The 21,987-nt window shown below is 47.0% G+C and overlaps 1 protein-coding gene across 4 annotated transcripts in view; it reads left to right on the top strand.

The window, feature by feature from the left end:
- Positions 1 to 21,987, top strand: part of SLC5A6 (solute carrier family 5 member 6) — a 62,461-nt gene that overhangs the window by 4,508 nt on the left and 35,966 nt on the right. For 2 of the 4 annotated variants that reach the window (XM_075595351.1, XM_075595354.1), the window contains exon 2: positions 21,037 to 21,862. In XM_075595351.1, coding sequence (XP_075451466.1) covers positions 21,533 to 21,862 — 330 coding nt within the window. In that variant the 5' untranslated portion in view covers positions 21,037 to 21,532. Of the gene's footprint in view, positions 1 to 5,730; positions 5,931 to 10,315; positions 10,478 to 20,600; positions 20,802 to 21,036; positions 21,863 to 21,987 lie in introns of those variants that run through there. The other 2 variants (XM_075595352.1, XM_075595353.1) reach the window with 2 other exon arrangements.

The following is a 21,987-nucleotide window of genomic DNA, read 5'->3' as shown; positions in this document are numbered from 1 at the left end:
AAACAAAACAATTGAAGACCGACTCGGCACGCCAGTATTTCTGTTCAAAAGGAAATAGTTGGATTGAAGATACAAAGAAATTAAATATTTTGGTCCAATTGTACTTTCATCAGGGCCCTGCGAATACTGGACCTCTGAGTCCTTCTTTATTTGGTCTGTGTGTTGGTCCATGCATACAGGATTTCAGAGCGGACCTGCATTATTCTCGGCTGCGGGGACCCCTGGTTCCTGAGACCCCATGATGGTGAATCATGCCACAGGGTGTATGTCTTTATTCATTAGCAGGCCACGCACATTTTTTGGATCTCGTCTCTGTGGCCTCTCGGCTTTTGCGCTCTGCATTGAATGTTTCACATTTGAAAAGTCTTGGTACAGATGTTAAGCTATGAACCAAATATTAACCCTTTCAGAATGGCTTCTCATTAATTAGCTGATTCTTTGAAGTGTGCAGCCAGAGAGTCCCCGATCGCACCCTGATTGACCCCTAAATCCTGTAGCATCACATCGCATCTTCCAAGTTCTCACCCTGTCCCTCAAGGACAGGAGTTAATGACAGAGCTACAGATCAAAACCAACTCTAACACCATCCTTGCCCCTGTCGCTAGTTTTAAATATCTGGGCTTATGGTTTGACTTCCTTTTAAAATTGTGTTGCACATTGATACTCTGACATCTAAAACCTATGCAAACTAGGTGGAATTTATAGGAACAAATCGTCCCCAAGTCTCCTGGTCAGAAAGCGTATCGCACAGCAGATGCTAATGCCAATTATAGACTATGGGGACATAGTATATGGTACAGCACCCCAAAACTCACCTTGGCAAACTAGACATCCTATACAATTCAATATGCCGCTTTGTCCTCCAATGTAACTACAACACACATCACTGCAAAATGCTCAAACAACTAGATTTTCTATCACTTGTGCATATGCGCAAAGTTCATTTTTCCTGTCTTGCTGTCAAATACTTTCTGGGCAAGCTACCCATCTATCTGAACAAGCTCCTCACCCCTACCACACGCAGCACTTATCAACTGAGCTATAACTCCAAAAGACTGTTCATGGTCCCAAGGTTCAGCAAAGTATCCGGCCGCTCTTCCTTCTCTTACCGTGCACCCCAAAACTGGAACAGTCTACCGGAGACTCACTTCCGCCACCAGTCTAAGTTCATTCTAAACTAAAGCTGTCTCATACTGTATATTTTTAATGTGTTCTGTAACTTTTACATACGCCTATAACTTATATTCTCTTTAACTGTTAATGCAATGTCTTCATATATAATGTATTACCCTGCTCATTTAATGTAACCATGTATTGTTATCATAACTGTGCTCAGGACATACTGGAAAACGAGAGGTAACTCTCAATGTATCACTTCCTGGTAAAACATTTGATAAATAAATCAGGCTAGTCACTCCTATTATCTGTGCTCTCATAGCTCACTAGTCCCTGCTCTCCCCCTCCACATTTCTTAAACCTGTCTTATCTGCATCCCACGTGTCCAATGCCCCCCTCTCCCCATCTTCAAGACCCACCTGAGAAGTCACATTTACAAGGGTAAGGTGACTTCATAACCCCCAGCATACGCACTCTTGACACTTTATACGATTTGCACTTCCAACTATTTCTATCTCTGCATGTCCCACAATACACCCATTAGATTGTAAGTTCTTTAGGGCAGGGACTGTTATTTCCTTTAATGTTTACTTGTATTTGTTAAGCACTTAATTTGCATTCTTCCCTCTATATCTTGTGTGATATCTCAGCAAAGTGCTGTATGCTAGCTGACACTATAGGATTAAACATACAATATAGGAGATAACAAAAAAGTGAAAGATACCGCGCTCAAGACAGTGATATAGTGATTGCTTATGTGATTAAATAAACAGCTTTATGCGCAATAACTAAAATATATAGAATCTACTTAAAACCAATTGGGTGCAATTACAAACATTAAATGAAAAAACCTGATATTCAGTGTAGTATACGGAGAGGTTGCTGCTGCTGCTGCTGCTATATTTCATGGACTGGCACCACAAACACTAAATGAAAAGAAAAGAAAAACAGCGCAAAACCTCATAGTGTAGTATTAAAAATATATTGAAAATGTGACAGCAGGTGAGTATCTCGCTGGATGCGTGAATGTGCGTTCCAGTGCTAATTTGATTGTTTTATGGACATTTGTTCACTACGAGTGAAAATCCTTGCGGACACTTTAAACCAGCTTCTTCCGGTTAAAGACGCGACGGAACTTTGGTGACGTCATCAGAGGTCTGCCGTGAGTCTGATACACGCATCCAGCGAGTAAACGAGCTGTTCCAGATTGAAGCAAACATCTCTTCCCTACCCGGCGGCCTATACGTCAGCTGAGGTTCCAGAGACGGCTCCCTGTGAGAGAGACCTGCCTCATCGTTCGGTCTGATTGTCGTGTGCTGGTGCAGTGCTGATGTGCCGATGTGGTAACATGTCCATAACATGCCATGCTTTAATGATCTAATTTGATGTACGTGAGATACTCACCTGCTGTCACATATTCAATATATTTTTAATACTACACTGAGGTTTTGCGCTGTTTTTTCTTTTGTTTTCATAAAATATAGGATATGTGAGTTGGGGTTCTGCATCTTAGGCTGCGGCCAGGGTGCGGAGACGCGCGCTCACGAGGCGTGATGTCACAGTCTGCCCGAGCAGGAGTGATTTGCTGTCCTGCTCACTGCGTGCTCGAGCAAGGGGGGGGAGGCTGTGGGTGCCACAGACGGGAGGGGGGCATGTCAGACTGGAGTGGGGCGTGACGTCGCATCCTCGGCTCCATCTGATTGGTTGTTGTGACTGCTGTGCTCTCATTGGCTCTTACCGGGTCACGTGATGCGCCATAGCGCCGGGAAAACAAATATAACTGTCTCCGAGCACCACTCCGCCCCGAGAACGCGCACACCAAGTGCCACTTTGGTCGCTTGCATCAAAAGGTATTTAAATACGCCGAGCGTAAGCCGCACACGTGTCTCCTCACCCTGGACGCAGCCTTAGGCCTCGTCCAGGCTGAGTGCTTGCTTGCTCGCGAGCGATCACAACAATTAAAGTAAATTGTTGTCCACGCTGCACGTGAGAGCACGGCGCTCAGCTGCTCTCTGTCACGTGAGCGGTTCGCCCAATGAGAACGAACCGGCTCTGTGATGTCATAGCCGCACCCCCCCGGCACGCATCCCCAAGCGCACAACTAGCTGGGCAGGAATTTCGCAGTGCCTGATGTCACAGCGCTCGAGCGCCCTCCCACCCTGGACGAGGCCTCAGGCCGCGTCAATGCTGATCGCGGCGAGCACACGATGAGTCACGCTAGGCAAATGAAATTGTGTATAGTGTATGTGTGTGCACGTGAGCGTCGTCAAGAGCAGAGCTTGAGGAGACAAAAAAAATTGTCTTTGTAGCGCTACGGCAGGGTGACGTGAGCGGCTCGGCCAATGATGGCGAACCATCTCCGTGACGTCACACCCCCGACACGCCTCCCCATCGCATCTACCTTCAGGACAACAATCTCTCCTGCTTCAGGCGTGCGTGACGCCGCGCGAACGTTCCATGGACGCGGCCTTGCTATACATTTTCAAATGGTTCCACAGAGTCAGAATATCTTTTAACGCGTTCTATGCTGTCACGAGGGTGGAAAACACTGGTCCAGTGATCCAGATGATCAGAATTGCTTTTTTTCGCAAACTCCTGGTGCTACTTTTTTTTTAAGGAAAAGGAAAGAATACCCCCGTCCTGCTTTTATATTATAGGTGAAAAGCTTGGTACCATAATATCCGAGAAGCTGTAAACCCAGCGTTTCTGGGTTGACATTTCTTGAAACGGATCAGTGATTCTTTAATAAGCCGCTTCCATTACACAGCGGTGAGTGTGATTAAGTGGCACTGTGGCTGGGATTTGCCAGTCTCGTGTTGTATTATTTATCTTCCGGGGTTAAGGAGGAATAAAGAATATCAGTTTTTTTAAAGGTCTCTGTCAAGTTTCTTCTCTGCTTTGCGTCTCGAGAGTCCGTTCACCTCCCGTGACCCGAGGTTTCCAGTCTGTACCTGTGCACCCAAACACCTTGCTTAAGGGAGCACTGTATAAAGTACAACAGTGTGATGTAACACAACTGTGTCAATATTACAGCAGCAGCACTCAACATTTTCATTACCTGAATGGGGTGGGAGTTGGAGAATCCCGAAACGTTACGTTGTGCGTTTGCAACCTGCAAACAAACAGTTTATTGTGCTATAATGTCAGGTGTAAGACTTTATCAGAGCAGTGCGGCAACCCAAGATATCAGGCTCCAAGTTTAAATTACGTGGCACAAATGGGATCCCGGACACTACAACTGCCTGCACCGTACAAAAAAAAACAACACCCGCTGCAATTATCTAAATGGAGTGCGGTAAGATATTCAACCTTTTTTCCTGACTTTCTTAAATATCCCTGTGACGCATATAGAAAAGAAATAAGATTGGAGGGGGGAGGAATTCTTCTTTAACCTTTAGAGGCTGCCCTTCGGATGCTTCATGCATGTCCCACTTATAGGTGGACTTGTGATTAGTTATTGTTGCGGTGTTTGCTCTTGCTCGTGGTCTCAGTGGGTGTCCGTGAGACGTATTGTAATGAAAGTAGGGAGGGTGTCCCACTTCCGTTCTTGTCTCTCTAGGTCTGCTTGCGATCACGTGTCCGCTACGCCAACGGGTCATGTGGTCGAGACGCCAGACGATCGCGAAAGAGTTAACTCATGTTTTTAATCTGGTTGTGGCACCTGGCCTGCTCATCAATCATGGCAAACTAGAACAACATTTTTGTTTTTAATCGCAGATGGTTATAGTAACTCGTAATTTAATGGTGGACCTTGTTTATTGTGCAAAGAATACCTAGGTTATGTCCCACAACCTGCTGGAGGTCGCAGGAGCCTGAGGGGGTTGGCAGGGTTTTGGACTGGAGGCAGAAAATCGGAAGGTGGACGTGGCTCTCCAATCTGCGGAACTCCTGTGGGTGGACATGGCTGGGAGGTGCGCCGAGCACCCATGCCTCCACCAAGTCTGACCGTTTATGGTCCAGGAGATCCCTCGGGTTGTCTGTGCCTGGCACAAGCAGCGAATGATGCTGGTTAACTCCAACATCCAATCACTTACTACCGGATAGTGCAGCAGGGGCTTTGGTCAGGAGGTCCTCCCCAACAGCCAATCGTTTTGTAAACACGGAGACCATGCTTCTGGCCGGGAGGGTTTCCCGGTATTATACCGACAGCACCGAGAGGTCTTTACCAAACCCCTCCGTGGGAAAAGTAGGCATGGGTGAAATAATACTATTACACTTTTAGATCAGTATCTTTCCCTGCGAGTAAGTCGGCTCTCCTGCCGTTTGCCTCGTTGCTCAATCACCACAGGAAAAAGGACATAAATATTGCACAGAATAATTCTTGCCCTCCATCCATGAATTGGAATTTGTGACATTATATTTCTATAGGGACATAGTAAAACATATCGGGGTTACATTAAAGAGCCTATCATACTTGGTCCCAGGAATAATATAATACGTCTCAGATTTACAGTATATGCAGTTTTTAAATGTATTTAGGAGTTTGAGGGAAGTGTCGACCCGGTTTGTGACTGTATAATCCTATTTTGGTCTCAAGTGAGTTAATGGCAGCCATAGGTTTAATGGGCTAAAACGTTGTTTGATATTCCTAAATTTTTATTTCTTTTTCTTAAGCTGTTTCAGATCAGTTAGAAAATGCTCCATTATCTTCCATCACACCCTCCATCGTTTGGTATAAGAAAAAAAAAGGACTTGTAGCTAGTGGACGGCACGCTATTAATTGTACATTGAAAACGCTTGAAGAGAAAACCGTACCGGGTTCAGGCGGGGAGAGGCTGGTCACCACCAGACACAGGAATCGCATAAACACCAAGGTTTTAAAAATAAACAATATTTATTAATATATACAGCTCGCCCCCCTTATAACACTGTGCTTGGGGTCCAAACAATCACATCGCATTAGAAATAATGTACAATTGTATGCATTGTACAATAAAGTATTTAAGATGCCAATAATCGTGTTGTAAAATATTCATAAATACGAAAATTGGGAGCCATGCTTGCATCGCGTTATAAGCGGATTCTCGTTGTAACGGATTGCATTATAACGGGGTTGAGCTATATATATATATTATATTCACACAAAAAAAAGGAACTGTGTGTGTGTGTGTGTGTGTGTGTGTGTGTGTGTGTGTGTGTGTGTGTGTGTGTGTGTACTTCGCAGGCAAGACGCCCGTTTTTAAACTGAAGTAATCACGCTCGATAAAGGGCGAATTGCCCCAAATGTTCCGTGTTTGTGATCCCTTTTAGAGGAAGGATATGGTATGCATTTTTACTTTTTATATGTAACAAGCATGTCCTCAGTTGCCAGATAAGAGACTGATGTTAAGGTTGTTAAAAACAACTACCTACCCTTCCAATGATCCCTGTCTACGAAATTTGTCATACAAACAATTCTGTAATCGGCCATAACACTTCGGCTGCCCTAATGACGTTCTCTGCAGTGATCACAAGATTGGGAAACCGGAAGAATGGCTGGGCCTCTTGGTTTCTGTCAGGGAAAGGGTTAAACATATACCTGCCATTGGCTTGCTTTTAGTCCTGTGAGGGATTTTCATCCCTGGCAAGAAAGTATTTCTTTTTACCCAAGAAGTCTCCTCTAGGCATAGGATTACTTTGATGGGATTACAGAAATGTTCCCTTTAATGCTTTAATCCCAACCGTGGAACCAAAAAAAATCCTGTCTCATTAACTGAGTGCTTACAAGTTTCCGAAATCAAGTCTGGGCAAGCTGCTTCACGAAGGCACAAGCAGGGTGTGAATATCTATCGCATTACGGGCGAAAGCCGCCTGGGAATTAGTTCTCGGTAACCATTTCTGCTCAATTGTAAAGGCATGTAAGAAATAAAAAGATAACTTGTGAGTGCATTCACATGTCTCCAACAGTTCTGCAACTCTTCCTGTCACAGGAGACCAGGTTATTTACACCTTTTTACCAGGATCATACATTGAGCAAAACAAGGTAATGAAATAAATTGTAGTTTATTCGCACAAATTCGCTTACACACAATGATATACAAAATACAGACAAAAAATTACACATTTGCTTTGGGACTGGGGTTGAAATTAGACTTTCCTAGGTGCAGGGAACCATAAATAAGAGTTTTACTCTGACCGGGACTTCGCCCAGCCCGGAATCTTCTGGAGCCCAAATCGGCGTGAAGTTCCACCGCTATGTTCTCTTCTGAGAACTTGGTCCCTCCTGACGGCGAGTTACTCCAAATTTCCTGGAACTCAAATCGGCATAAAATCCCAGCCACGTCCGGTACAGTCGTTTCTGAGAACTTGGCCGCAGAATGCTGGACTTCGTCACTGGCAGGCAGGCTTTTCTGGCTTGAAATCGAAGCCGGTTGCTCTGCTATTCACGCAGAAGCAACTTTGAAAAGCCCGTCTGCGCTCTTACTACCGGAGAACTACAATCTGATTGTCTCACAGATCCTGAGTTTCCTTTACAAAACTCAGTAACCAATCAACACATGGGAAAATTCCAAGCAACCAACCAGAGAAAAGCCGGGTCAGCGGGAAATCTGAAATGGCTAAGGGACATGCGCAAGCCTGCCACCTCTCTCCCTGGCTATCTCAATGCCACCTGCTGGGAAAGGCTCCACCAGGTCTGGCAGACAAGTGGCATCCCGGAGGACTGGGTAAAAAAGAAAACGAGCGCAAAAAATACTGTGAATATAAATAAGGATACTTATAGTCCCGAATAAAGTGTAGCAGAAGTTGATGGGTGCAGCAGAGGGTAATAAGTGGGTTCTTCAACCACTGGGGATGGCGTAGAGTAGGAGGATCCAATGCGCACTCACATCCAGATAATATGAAATAAAAGAAAGGAGAGGATTTTCTCCTCCTTTTATTTCATATTATCTGGATGTGAGTGCGCATTGGATACTCCTACTCTAAATGTGAGTGCATTACCACCTTTATCTATACCGATCACACACACAATTATACTATTGTGTCTCCTTTCTTTTATTTCATATTAGCCTGGACGACTGCCATTGATCTCCGGACCTGGTACTGCCGCCTTTCCCCGCTGACCAAATGCTATTCCCACCTCTGGGAATCCTCTGACTGCTTTGAACTACGAAGTCCAGCAGACTCACTGGCGCCTATGGGTTCGCTCGGGCAGCCTGTTTGGACATCGGTTCCGAATGTAACAAGCACATTACATTATTAAAGTATATTTTAATACACTATGGTATAATATATATTTTTTTAAATATATAGAAAAAACTGCGCACACATTGTAAAACTGTATGTGTTAATGTGACCAGTGCCAACATATAATTAAACTTATAAATCAGTGATATAACCACAAAAGTGCACCAAAAAGGAAAAATACCTTTTGACCTTATAAAGCGAACAATAGATGGTGTGCTACTCGTCAGTACTGATGGCTCAACACCATATTGATCATTCCTGTTGAAGTTAGTTTATCCAACGAAATGCGTAGAACGGACTGTTGGCAAGTGTATTCCCCCTGCATACTTCTGTGGCTTATCCGGTTGGCCTTCAGCCTTGTTTCTGAGTCCGCGCAGGTCGGTCGTTGTTACGGCGTGATCCTGTGACGTCAGTGTGCTGCAAGTGGCACCGTGGAGCCGGAGCTCTTAAGTGTGGGTATCCCCCAGAGCCAGTAGTCTATTGGGGTAGCAGTGATTTGTTCCGTTGCATTGCTGAACTTGTGCATGGACTGCCGCATCAAAGGGACTGTGTATCTGTGATTCTACAATCAAGCAGACGAGTTCCAGGATTGAGTGTCTTCACCTGAGCCTTATCCAGCCTGTGTAAAGAATCTTTGCAGCAACTGGAGAGGAGGACCGTGGGAGCAGCTGATTCTCACCAGATGGAGTTGACTTGCCATCAGAGCGGTAACATGTACCCTAAACATGCCCTGTCCAGCTGATTTTGTCCTTGTTGTACGTACATATTTTACCACTTCATTATTTATTGTAATATCTGTACAATTTTACACTGAGAGGTCGTGCGCTGTCTTTATTTCTTTCTATGGTTTAATATACTTCTGAGTCTCTGGGTACCGGGGACAGAAGAAGAGAGGTTGTACTTTTATTCCTATCTGACTTATTCCCCATACACTAGCTTTTGGACTCAGTCTGGACTCTGAGTCCCCCCTCAACCTTGTATACAGTTGGGGCACCCACAAACCCTACACTGGTTCTGGGTCACCTTGGGTACCCACCTTTTAACAAAGGGATTCCCTCAGCTACAGGGATACCTATTCATCCCTGTGCCTCATTCTCCTTTCTGGGCTATGCTGAAGCAGGGTAGCCCTAGTGGTGAGTTGCGCTGCCTTTTCAAGGGGAGGTATTGCTAGGACAATGTGCCTACATGTATCCGAGAATCGGGCATGATTCCCGGGTACATTTATAGGGGAACCGACAACTCCGGACCCCAAGCTACGAGGCACATTCTGACAACAGTTCCTCCGCAAAAACCCCCCTTGAAACTCTGATCAGGGGTAACCAAAACGGGCTTAACCTTTATTTGAGAGCCTGGTTACCCCCTACCGTCACACTGCCGTTCCCCTTTATCTCTTGGCATACACTGCTGCCACTGCAGCCAGGGATTCTGGGCAATGACATGCAAATGAGCACTCTGTCTCACCTTCTACTTCTTGGCCATTTTAACATGGAGCCCTATAAGTATAGGCCTGCTGTATTGCACAGCTTTTCAGCACAGACTGGGGTACAGAAGTGTATTGCCAGTAACCCTACTCACAGACAGCTGTTATAAAAGCATGTAACAAATACAAGAGATGTCCGTGTTGAGTAACGAGACACTGGGGGACTTTGCTTTGTACAGACATTGTCTGACCCCTTTTTACAGTGACGAGTATTTCCTTTATGCTGGGACCATAAAAATGAAAGCGGGTCACAAATAGGATATTTTATTTATACAAACAAAAGTGGGTATCATTGTCTCAAAGCGCAGGAGCTAAAGCCATTACATTTTTCAATATTTGTAGGATTAATTTTTTTAAAGCCAGAGTACATTTTAAAGGCACCGTGTGTGTGTGTGTGTGTGTGTGTGTGTGTGTGTGTGTGTGTGTGTGTGTGTGTGTGTGTGTGTGTGTGTGTACAGATTACATAACCTGCCACATTTTAAATATATTTAAAAAAAAAAATACTTTCAAATATGAAAAATGTCTTTATTAGCCGTTTTGCACTCCGTTTTCCAGCGCCGGATGCCATCTGAAATGGGGGAGCGGAGGAGGCGCCCGTCTCCGGCTCCATGGCACTCGCGGCCCCTCCAGCGCACAAAGGGTTTCCTTCTGCAAATGGGGGTACTGTCACTACAAACAATTTAAACAATTGTGTAAAATAGTGATCCAACACAGCAGGTATTTTTCTTTTTTCCCATTATAAAGATTATCTAGATGTTGTATTTGAAAGGATTGTTACACAATGAATGACAGGTTGGTTCTTATTTTTACTCTGAGCTCTGCACTTTCCTGTAGGGAGAAGCGCGGGTAGTTTGGGGGTTCAGTGCTTGCATTGTGAAAGTGGGGTTCAGTGCTTGCATTGTGAAAGTGGGGTTCAGTGCTTGCATTGTGAAAGTTTGGCAGGTACTGTAGACAACTTGTTTGATTTTTAGCTGTAACTTGGCGTAAACCTTTCAATTGGGTTTTCTGCGTAACTAACATGAGCTTTGTTTTACAGCACTTCACAACCTTTCCCCTATTTAATAACTATTTGTTTAATCTCCCTAACCTGTGATTCTGTCTCGTATATAGACTTTGCCCTGCCGAGACGTAGTCTAAGGCCGAGTTATGGGTGTATGCTACGGCCGCGAGCTTCCGGGCGCGCCTCCACCGCGTGCTCCTGCAGCTCCACGATCTCTAACTTAGCTGCAGGAGTTGGGTCGCGGCGTTTGGGGGGCGTGGCGAATGTGTCACGGAGCTGGTTCGCTGAACCAGCTCACGTGACTCGACTGTAGCCCGAAATATAATTTTGGGTTGTAGCGGCAAAATGTAGCAGTGTCAACGCTGTCCTTTGCCGCCGATGGGGTTTTCAATTTGAAAACTCCCACGAACATCCCGAAATTGTGACGGACGCGCACGTCGCGTAGCAGCCACCCTGATCTCGACCTAAACCTCTTGATTTGATGGGTAATTACATTCCTCCAGGCATTCACTGGCCACTTCACTATTAACCGCAGTGATGGAGGGTCAGGTTGTAAACGAGTACCCCAACGATAACGTGTAAGAAGGGTATATAGAGAGAACATTTCATAAGGACACTTTCTGCTATGGGTGACGCCACAAATCGCTTTGTAACATGAGCGTGGTCGCAACTAGAAATGTGCTTCACCCCCGGGGAAAAAGTACCAGCCCTGGAAGGCCAGTTTAACACGGAGACGTGTCTCAAAGTAAATATTGTCTAATCGCACAGCACACAATTAGAATAACAGAACAGTGTTGCCTCTGAGGACGCAGAGCAAACACCAGGTCAAGACAAAATTATCTCCTTGATCATTGGTACAGTATATATACCTGGAGAAACCCGTATCCCTATCCCATTCTTATGTCGGTCTTACTCCTGTATATTTCATGCTCCCCCGCCCTGGCTGTAAGTATCTTGTCAGCACTTTCCTGTTATCTCCTTTCTGAGGCTTAGTGTATGTGGACGGACGGTCTTTGATGTGTTGAGCAGTTTTAGGTTAGTCAGGTAACCATGTTTGCAGAAGTTGTCATCTTCAGGGAAGGTCAATTGTCTATAGACTTTGCCCACTTCTTGCCTGCAGCTGTATTTGCCTGGATCTTGCTAAGATATATTGCAGATCTTCTTCAAACTAACCTGTGTCTGCATTCAATCTTTAACCCATCCCTTGCTGCTTCATGCTAGCACAGTTTCATTACGGTATATTACTTGGTCTCTGTTTTTGAGGGTCTTGCAATCCAAAGTCCAACACCTAAGGAATTTTATCTCATATCACGTCTTTTTTAAATACACACTTTGAAAATGTTGATTGAGGCTGCAGTCTCTCCTCTTTTTTTGGAGGGGGAAGCTCCTGAGATATGACTAGTCATGTTGTCATAAGTCATAAGTCATTATGGTAATGTATTTTGTAGGTACAGCCCCCCACACACAGACCAGTTCCTGCACCCCTGGGTTATCTACATGCCTTCTTATGGTCCCCTCAGTACCCGACTAGCACCCTATCCACCTTTAAGACCCACCTTAAGGCACACTTGCTTAAAGACGCATATGAGTACCACCGTGGCTAATACTATACACCTGATACATAAAGCTTGGCCTTCTGCAGACGCACTTACTACCAGAACGCCCTCCTGCTATCTCTGTACGTTCTTCCTACCAATTAGATTGTAAGCTCTTCGGAACAGGGACTCCTCTTCCGCAATGTTACTTTCATATCTGAAGCTCTTATTCTCATGATCTGTTATTTATAGGATTGTCAAGTGTATTACTACTGTGACGCGCTATGTACATTAATGGCGCTATATAAATAAAGACCTTAAATACATACACGGTTCTGTATGGGACTTGTAGTGCACCATTCTAGTGGCATTATAGACGTCAAAGAATGCAGAGAGAGCAGATGCAGCCGGCGGAGGGACATGTCCTCACAGCCGGGAGGTTTAGGGGTTAGGATGGAGGCGCGACTCCGAGAGTAAAGGCGCTGACTGAAGCAGGGGAGCCTGTCCCGGTGTCGGCTCCTTGAGCAAGTCACTTTATCTCCCTGTGCCTCAGGCCCCAAAATCCTAGATTGCAAGCACTACGGGGCAGGGACTTGTGCCTGCCAAATTTGTATGTACAGTGCTGTGTACACCGTGCTATACAAGGAAAGAAAAAAAAGTATTGGTCACAAAGGCAGAGTATGTGTGTGTACCGTAAGCCGAATTGCTTGGCGATCTTACAAGGTGTGACACAGCTGATACTGTACTGTATGTCTGTGAGAAAGGTCACCAGTATTTACTTCATAAGGCTGTGATCTAACTACACACACACACACTCTCACTCACTCTGCGGGTAAGTAATCACTATATTTAGAGCCCTATCTCTCCAAAAAAAAATTGTTAGTTAAAGCAACAATTTTAACAGACTATGCGAACAATTTACGTTGATGCAGAAACCAGTGCCTCAAAAAACCTAAATGTAAACGGGGGGAGGGGGAGAAGAATTCACATTGGGGGGTGGGGGGGGGGGGTGGAGGATTCCCTGTCACAAAGTGGGAACAGTCTTGGGGATTAAACTCCCACTGACTTGAATGGGAGGTTCAGGGCTTATTGAGTCGCTTAGCGAGTACGTTTTTATTCCAGTATCTGGCTGATATACATGTGCGTCACTGGCACATTCATGTGGTCTATTAAATGGCCGTGTGATGATCACGTTGGAGGTAATTACAGCCCCTGATGTTTGGCAGGAGCTGCAGTAACAGGATGTGGTTTTATCTTACTCGGTTTCCAGCAACCTTGGAAAGATCCCATAATGTTAGAGTAAAAGGTTCAGGCGTGTCCACGGCGCAGGGTGACCCCCTGCGTGTCCACGGCGCAGGTTGACCCCCTGCGTGTCCACGGCGCAGGGTGACCCCCTGCGTGTCCACGGCGCAGGGTGACCCCCTGCGTGTCCACGGCGCAGGGTGACCCCCTGCGTGTCCACGGCGCAGGGTGACCCCCTGCGTGTCCACGGCGCAGGGTGACCCCCTGCGTGTCCACGGCGCAGGGTGACCCCCTGCGTGTCCACGGCGCAGGGTGACCCCCTGCGTGTCCACGGCGCAGGGTGACCCCGTGCCTGTCCACGGCGCAGGGTGACCCCCTGCGTGTCCACGGCGCAGGGTGACCCCGTGCCTGTCCACGGCGCAGGGTAACCCCCATGCCGTCCCAGTGGCCCATCTTCTACCCATGGGGATCACAGGGAGTTGCCGTGTGGCTGTATGTTGGGCTGCAGTTTGTGTCGGGGAGGTCAGGGGCTGGACTGGTCAGATCTCCTGAGTGTGCATTTCATTCAAGTGAAGGAACTTTTATCAGGGAGAAAATAAATATTGTACATTTTTCACATATCTATAAGTTTCCCTCCTAATGCGGCACAGTTGACCTGTATATTTCAATCCACATATAAGCTATATTTATTATTATTATTTTTGTTTTATTTGTAAAGCACCGATATATTCCGCAGCGCAGTACAAAGTGGGCACGGAGCTATGTATAGTACAGCGGTGCACAATCTTTTCAGCTCGCGCCCCCCCCTCCTGCGTCCCTCCCTGCTCGCGCCCCCCCTCCTGCTTTCCTACCTGCTTGCGCCCCCCTCCTGCTTTCCTCCCTGCTTGCGCCCCCCCTCCTGCTTTCTTCCCTGCTTGCGCCCCCCTCCTGCTTTCCTCCCTGCTTGCGCCCCCCTCCCCCCCCTCCTGCTTTCCTCCCTGCTTGCGCCCCCTCCCCCTCCTGCTTTCCTCCCTGCTTGCGCCCCCCTCCCCCCTCCTGCTTTCCTCCCTGCTTGCGCCCCCCTCCCCCTCCTGCTTTCCTCCCTGCTTGCGCCCCCCTCCCCCCCTGCTTTCCTCCCTGCTTGTGCCCCCACACCTGCTTCCCTCCCTGCTCGCGCCCCCTCCTCCTGCTTCCCTCCCTGCTCGCGCCCCCCTCCTGCTTCCCTCCCTGCTCGCGCCCCCCCCATCCTGCTTCCTTACCTGCTCGCGCCTCCCTGCTCGCGCCCCCCCCCCTCGCTGCTCGCGCCTCCCCCCCTTACCTTCTCTTTGGCTCCCGGCTTCAAATGACGCTGCGAGGTCACGGATGTAACATGACCCCTCTGTGTCATTTTGACGCTGCGGTGCCATGGCGATGCGTCGCCCAAGAGAAGGCAAGCGAATTTGCAGAGGTCTCGCACGATCCCCCGGCATTAATTTAAATGCCTGGGGCCTCTGCAACCGCCCGTGCCCCCCTGACACATCTCCCGCCCCCCCCCTCCCCCCCCAGTTTGCGCACCGCTGGTATAGTATATTTACATAAAGAGAATGACATACAAATAAGAACAAAACAATGTGCTTTGATATATCCCAGAATCTCACTTGATTCCCGGATACATCGTTGGGGTGTCCTGCAACTTTGGAACCCAGGTACATAGCCACATTCTGTGAAGACTTTCTCTGCAAACCCACCCTGAAACTTACAGCCTAGAAATCTCCCGGTCCCAGCACCCCGAGAGAGGCAAAACACAGAAATCTTTAATGTCGCATAATGTGCAGTCACGGCAATGCATTTCTGTCATCTAGGTCCGAGAGCTGACACTCTTGGACCTCCACACACGGATCAGGGGTAACCAAATGGGCTTGACCTTTATTAGTGAGCCTGGTTAACCCCTTCACCGTCAAAACAGCAAATTACATTTAATGGCGTTCCTCGGGTGTTTCCTGTAACGGCGCTCCTCGTGTGTTTCCAGCAGTGGCGTTCCTCGGGCGTTTCCTGGAGTGGCGTTCCTCGGGCGTTTCCTGGAGTGGCGTTCCTCGGGCGTTTCCTGGAGTGGCGTTCCTCGGGCGTTTCCTGGAGTGGCGTTCCTCGGGCGTTTCCTGGAGTGGCGTTCCTCGGGCGTTTCCTGGAGTGGCGTTCCTCGGGCGTTTCCTGGAGTGGCGATCCTCGGGCGTTTTCTGGAGTGGCGTTCCTCGGGCGTTTCCTGGAGTGGCGCTCCTCGGGCGTTTCCTGGAGTGGCGCTCCTCGGGCGTTTCCTGGAGTGGCGCTCCTCGGGCGTTTCCTGGAGTGGCGCTCCTCGGGCGTTTCCTGGAGTGGCGCTCCTCGGGCGTTTCCAGCAGTGGCGCTCCTTGGGCGTTTCCAGCAGTGGCGCTCCTCGGGCGTTTCCAGCAGTGGCGTTCCTCGGGCGTTTCCAGCAGTGGCGTTCCTCGGGCGTTTCCAGCAGTGGCGTTTCCAGCAGTGGCGTTTCCAGCAGTGGCGTTTCCAGCAGTGGCGTTCCTCGGGCGTTTCCAGCAGTGGCGTTCCTCGGGCGTTTCCAGCAGTGGCGTTTCCAGCAGTGGCGTTTCCAGCAGTGGCGTTTCCAGCAGTGGCGTTCCACATATGATTTGTCATTTACTTGACTTCCCTTGCTTTTAAACTTTAATGGCGTATTGCTATATAACTCTTGGCTGAGTATAGTTAATGTTTAGTAAGAGTTGTATATTCATTTTGGAATACATCTAGCTAAACATTGATTTTCCAGTGTAATATTGCATCTTATATAAACATAATCCTATATGGACTATGTCTCTGAAGGATTGTACTCCATGACCTTTCCCCAGGCTTGAGACAGACGCATGTATGAGGGAATATTTGGACATGGTTATTGTTACTGTGACTTTGAATGGGCTGAAGGAGAAGCTTAGTGATAAAGCCTGTCGGGAGACCAGGTTTATTGCACACCTTTTTATACCAGGATCATTCATTGAGCAAAACAGGTAATGAAAAAAAATGAAATTTATTCTCAGAAATAGTCAGTGATAGATAGGAAAAAATTCCCCAGTACCGTGCTCAGCTATAAGGTATTCCTTGTAGAAGTAGATGTAGGTATATATCATAAGAATAGCAAATTGGAAAAGCCGTCTTCTAAGACATGTATACCGTGTGTTCCATAAAGTTAACCCCTTCTTCTCTGTAGCGGGCGGGACCTGTATCTACCGGTAAAATCAGTGATAAATGTCTGATTACCTAAGAACAGTTTAATGTCCCCCTAGGAAGTGTATGGGTACAAGGAACATAAGCCCCAGAGCGCAGGTGAGCGGACTGGGGTACTCACGGTTATGAGGTGTAGGCTGTTCCTTTGGCGTGCGTCACGCTGGTAGTAGACAAATGAAAAAGTCCTGCGAGAGGTAAGCGGAGCACAGCAGAGCATATGCAGGGGCTAAACACCAAAGTGAATAAAAGTCCTTTATTGCATGATCGACATCATGGTAGCGGGTAAGTAAAACTCTCTTACGCGTTTCAGGCGTCTGCCCTTTATCAAAGAGAACTGTTTAACACACTGCAACTGCCCGGCTAATATAGGTCTCTCCCCGCTTCCAGCTGATCTCAGTGAGATGATTTTCCGCGCGAGATCGCCAAGTTACAATCTCATTGGCTGTCTATCTGAGACATCTTCTGCACGTCACACACATAGTAGAAGTGTTCATTCATCCCATTGGCTGCATTAGACAGCCAATGAGATTGTAACTTGGCCAGCTGGTGTTTAGCCCCTGCATATGCTCTGCTGTGTCCGCTTACCTCTCGCAGGACTTTTTCATTTATTCTCAGAAATAGGCATGCACACAGTGAACACACAAAATGCAGATGAATAACACACTTACTTGGGACTAGGGGTAAAAAAACTAGGCTAGTCTAGGTACAAGGAGCTCTAAATAAGAGCTTGAGCTTGACCGGGAGCTAGCCCTGAATTTCCTGGAACTCAAATCGGCATGAAGTTCCACACGCCACCGCTCTGTTCTCTTCCGGGAGCCCTTTAAATCTTGACCGGGAGGTATCACCGATTCCCTGGAACCGAAATAGGCATAAAATCCCAGTCGCGGCCGCTACGTTCCTTTCTGAGAACTTGGTCCCAGAAAGCGGGGCTTAGAAACTTTTCGGAGTTGGAAAAACAGAAGCCGGGCGCCTTGCTATTCACACGAGTATCTTTGAATTTCCTGCTTCCCTCCGGCCCTCTGGATGTCTCTTGTTTGATTTGGCTTAGGGGTTTCTTATAGTATTTTGGAACTCATTCACAAAATACTGCAGGCAATTACAGCGTGGGAACTTTCCCAGTAGCCAATCGGGAATCTACTTTCCCAGTAGAGCGAAGCCGCGAAAGCGGGGACTCTGAATCTGCCAAGTGACATGCGCAAGTTTGCCACCTCCGTCCCTTGGCTATTCATTGACACCCGCTGGGTCGGGCTCCTCCATGTCTGGTGGGGCAAATGGTAGCCCGGACGACGTCCATTCATCCCAGGACGTGGGTACTCGAGCCCTTCCCTTCTGCCCAAATGGCTTTCACACCTGTCCCTCTTTAGCTACTTTGAACTCCGATGTCCATCAGACTTACTGGCACCAACTTGGTGTAGCCCTGACAGTCTAAGTGGGTATCGGTTCTGAAAGTCCCAGCTCATACACAGTGCATATAGTACATTTAATATATTATAGTGTAAAATAAAGTACAGGCATACCCCGCTTTAAGGACACTCACTTTAAGTACACTCGCGAGTAAGTACACATCGCTCAATAGGCAAATGGCAGCTCACGCATGCGCCTGTCAGCACGTCCTGAACAGCAATACCCTGTACCGAAGCTGTGCGCAAGCGGGGAGACTATAGAGCCTGTTACACATGTCTTATTTACATCAGTTATGCACGTATATAACGATTGCAGTACAGTACATGAATCGATAAGTGGGGAAAAGGTACACTGGCGACACACTTTATTCGAGCTCGGCTAGTCCCACGAATTCGGGTATACCCGGGTGTATTGAGGTTTGTGACTGTTTTCTGCCCGAGTGCATTGAGGTATTTTCCAGGCAGGGATTGAAGCATTTTATTCCTGCTGGCTGCAATACTGCACAGTATATATATATATATATATATATATACTGCATTACTATTCATGAATTTATGCCATCTGGTAGACACGCGAAGCATTGCAGCCTATTAAATCCTAATCATTATTATTTAACAGATCAGCCGCCCATCAGCCAGGCATGAACCCAGGCTGGGAAGGCAAACGCAACGGGGCTTGTCAGAGGTGAGGAGCGGCGCATTCCAGGTATCTGCCAGGTACATACTGGGTATTTGCTCGAATAAAGTGTGTCGGTGCAGTAGTGCTTCACTTTAAGTACATTTTCGCTTTACATACATGCTCTGGTCCCATTGCGTACGTTAATGCGGGGTATGCCTGTATATACTTTATATGCTGTACTAAGTCTCTGGGTATGGGGAATAGTAAGCTGCACTTCTTATTTCAACCTGCCTTTATTCCCCACACACTATATTTGGACTCAGAGTCCCCTCACAACCTTATACTTATAGTTGTGGTACCCATAAACCCCTATACAGGTTCTGGGCATTAACTGGAGTATCCCCCTTAACCTAGGGACCCCTTATGTTACAGGGGCACTTTGCATCCCTATGCCCCTCTTTACCTTCCTTGGTTGTGCTGAAGCAGGGAACCCTGGCGGTGAGTCGCGCAAGCGTTTTCAATGGGAGATATTACCAGGACAATGTGCCTAAATGTATCCGGGAATCAGACCTGATTCCCGGGTACACTTTTAGGACCTGCATTTTTAGTTTACCTTGACGTTGGTATGCAGGCTTACGACGCTTTGGCCAAAGGGTTTAACTAAAAAAACAAGTACTATTATTATTCAAGTATTTAAACTTTATACTCATTACCATACATGTTTTGTCAATTTGATGTAACATTGGGCACCTCTGTCTTTTGTTGTATACATTTGCCACGCTCGGTAGCACTCATTTTGGCATAAATATATATTCATGATGTGGTGGGTGTAGGAGTTTGAGCTACCTGGGAATATGTGTGTGTTAAACCTTTTTAGGGGAACCAGCAACTCTGGACCCCAACTACCTAGCTAGGCACAGTCTGACAACAATTCCTTTGCAAAATCCCCCTTGAAACTCGTGTCCCAGAAATCCCTGCTCACTGGCATCCCTAGAAAGGCAAAAACCTTTTTATCTTACCTTGACACCGGTGTGTCTGACGTCACGAAGTCATGTGACGATGCATCAGCAGAAGCCGCCGGAGATCGGGTTGGGGAACTTACAGAGGCCTCGCAAGCTTCACCCGGCATTTCATTTAAATGCTTTGGGTAAGTGCGTGGGGCCTCTAAGCGCCGCGCCCCCAGTTTGCGCACCCCTGATATTATTACACATAATGGGAATAAGAAATAATGGGAGATATGAAAGTTACATTCTCTGCCCCGAAGCTCTTACAATTTGTCACGTGTATTAATACTGTAAAACGCCATGTACCTGGATGGCACTATATAAATCACACTTGGACTGATTGATGCATGGTAATGCTGGTTATTATTTAATCCTGGTGCAGTGGCTCTATTTGAGAGCTCTTGACATATGGTATAAAAATGTGGTGGAAACCACTGTTCTAACAGGGCCCATTACAAGGATTAACGTTTCAGGGAATTAATTTAAATCTCTTTACATTACACCTGAGACGTGTAATGTAAGTTGTGGCAAGGACTGAATAAGCCGGGTCATAAAGGGCACTTCTGTTCTTGCACGGTCGCTGCTTCTCGACCTTTCCCCTCTCACCCTGCAAAGAGTGGGGAGACCTTGGGAACGCTGAGACTTCTTGGCCTTGCCACCGTTCAGCCTCACAGCTACTTCTCAGTGGATTAGCGATTAGCATATCATAACTGACTTGCCAGCAGATTTCGTATCTTTTGATCATTGCCAGTAAACACTGTAATTCTCAATCATGAATAGCCTGCTATTTACAGCTTGCTAGACGCTCATGGAGGCGGCTGCAGCTGTTTTGGTTATCTGCAGCTGAAAACAATGGATTCAGTCCTGTAATACTATGCAATCTACCCTGTCACCTGTTTCATTAGTCATCCAGCACACAATATATCTCTCTCAAGTGTCCCAGATAGAGAAATATCTGTCTCTCCAAGTGCCACAGATACATGCAGAGAAGACGGTCAACAGCAGTAAGGGGAGGTCGGACATGGGTGATGGTAATATTTAAGTGTGATGCTACAGTAAAGCCCCAGCTTGTAGATATCTCACTATTCCCATTGCAGGAGATACCAGTGATGTTCCCCATTTGGTTTTCACCTCTTAAAACCCATCTCTCCTTTTTATGCTTCCCTAGTAACTTCTATAGGTAAAATATTAACGTGTTGAGCGCCGACACTGATTACATTATAGCCTGGTGCAAGGATCTGACTTGTGACCTTCTTTCTTTTGCAGATGTAATGAATGTGCAATACGTCCCTCGTTGAGCCTTCAATACTCTACTTCTAAAGAGCTCCATAGCTTCAGTTTAAGTTGCCAGAGATTCATGGAACGGTGAGTCTTCCAAGGCAGTACGTGCTCATGTCATCTTTCCACATGGAAGTTCACCAAGAAGGATGGCCGATCCAAGGTTGTAGTTGAAGTCACCAAGATGTCCTGGAATACTGTAGGTAACGATGCCAACCGCCCAATTTACTAGGGAGCAATCGGGTGCTAGAAAAACAATGTATCCAATATAAGAGTGAAGAGAAGTCTGTTACCCAGCCTGCTTTGCTGATTGAGGACTATATAGTGTCTACTCAAACCATGAAACCTGTGTAGGTATAGAATGTTACCAAGCAGAATGGCAGGACAACAGTTGGACTCCTAGCAGAAGCTGCAGAGACGCCCTAGAAACATTAAAGTGATTGGTTAATCCTGCACTTTAGTGGAGCTCGCTTCTGCCTCTATCATGCGGTTCAGTACGGTGGATTACATCATCTTTGCGCTGCTCCTGGTTCTGTCCTCTGCTATTGGACTCTACTATGCCTTGAGCGGGGGAAAGCAGCGCACCACGCAGGAGTTCCTCCTGGCCAACCGTAGCATGGGCTTCTTTCCTGTGGCTCTCTCACTCTTGGCCACGTTCCAGTCAGCGGTGGCAATACTGGGAGTCCCTGCGGAGATATACCGCTTTGGCACAGAGTACTGGTTCCTGGGCTGCTCCTACATCATCGGGCTGCTCATTCCAGCTCACATCTTCATCCCCATCTTCTATCGGCTCCGGCTCACCAGCACCTACGAGGTAAGAACATCTCAACCTTCTCCCCTTAAGTTTCTTCACTTTCTCAAATTGAACCCCAAGTTCCACTAGCGAAGCCAAAGACGTGTGAAATGCATCAAACTAAGGGAAATTATAAGATTAATGCA

This window comes from Ascaphus truei, chromosome 4 (genome assembly GCF_040206685.1).
Source record: "Ascaphus truei isolate aAscTru1 chromosome 4, aAscTru1.hap1, whole genome shotgun sequence".
NCBI lineage: Eukaryota > Metazoa > Chordata > Amphibia > Anura > Ascaphidae > Ascaphus > Ascaphus truei.
This window is presented reverse-complemented; position numbering and strand designations above follow the sequence as displayed.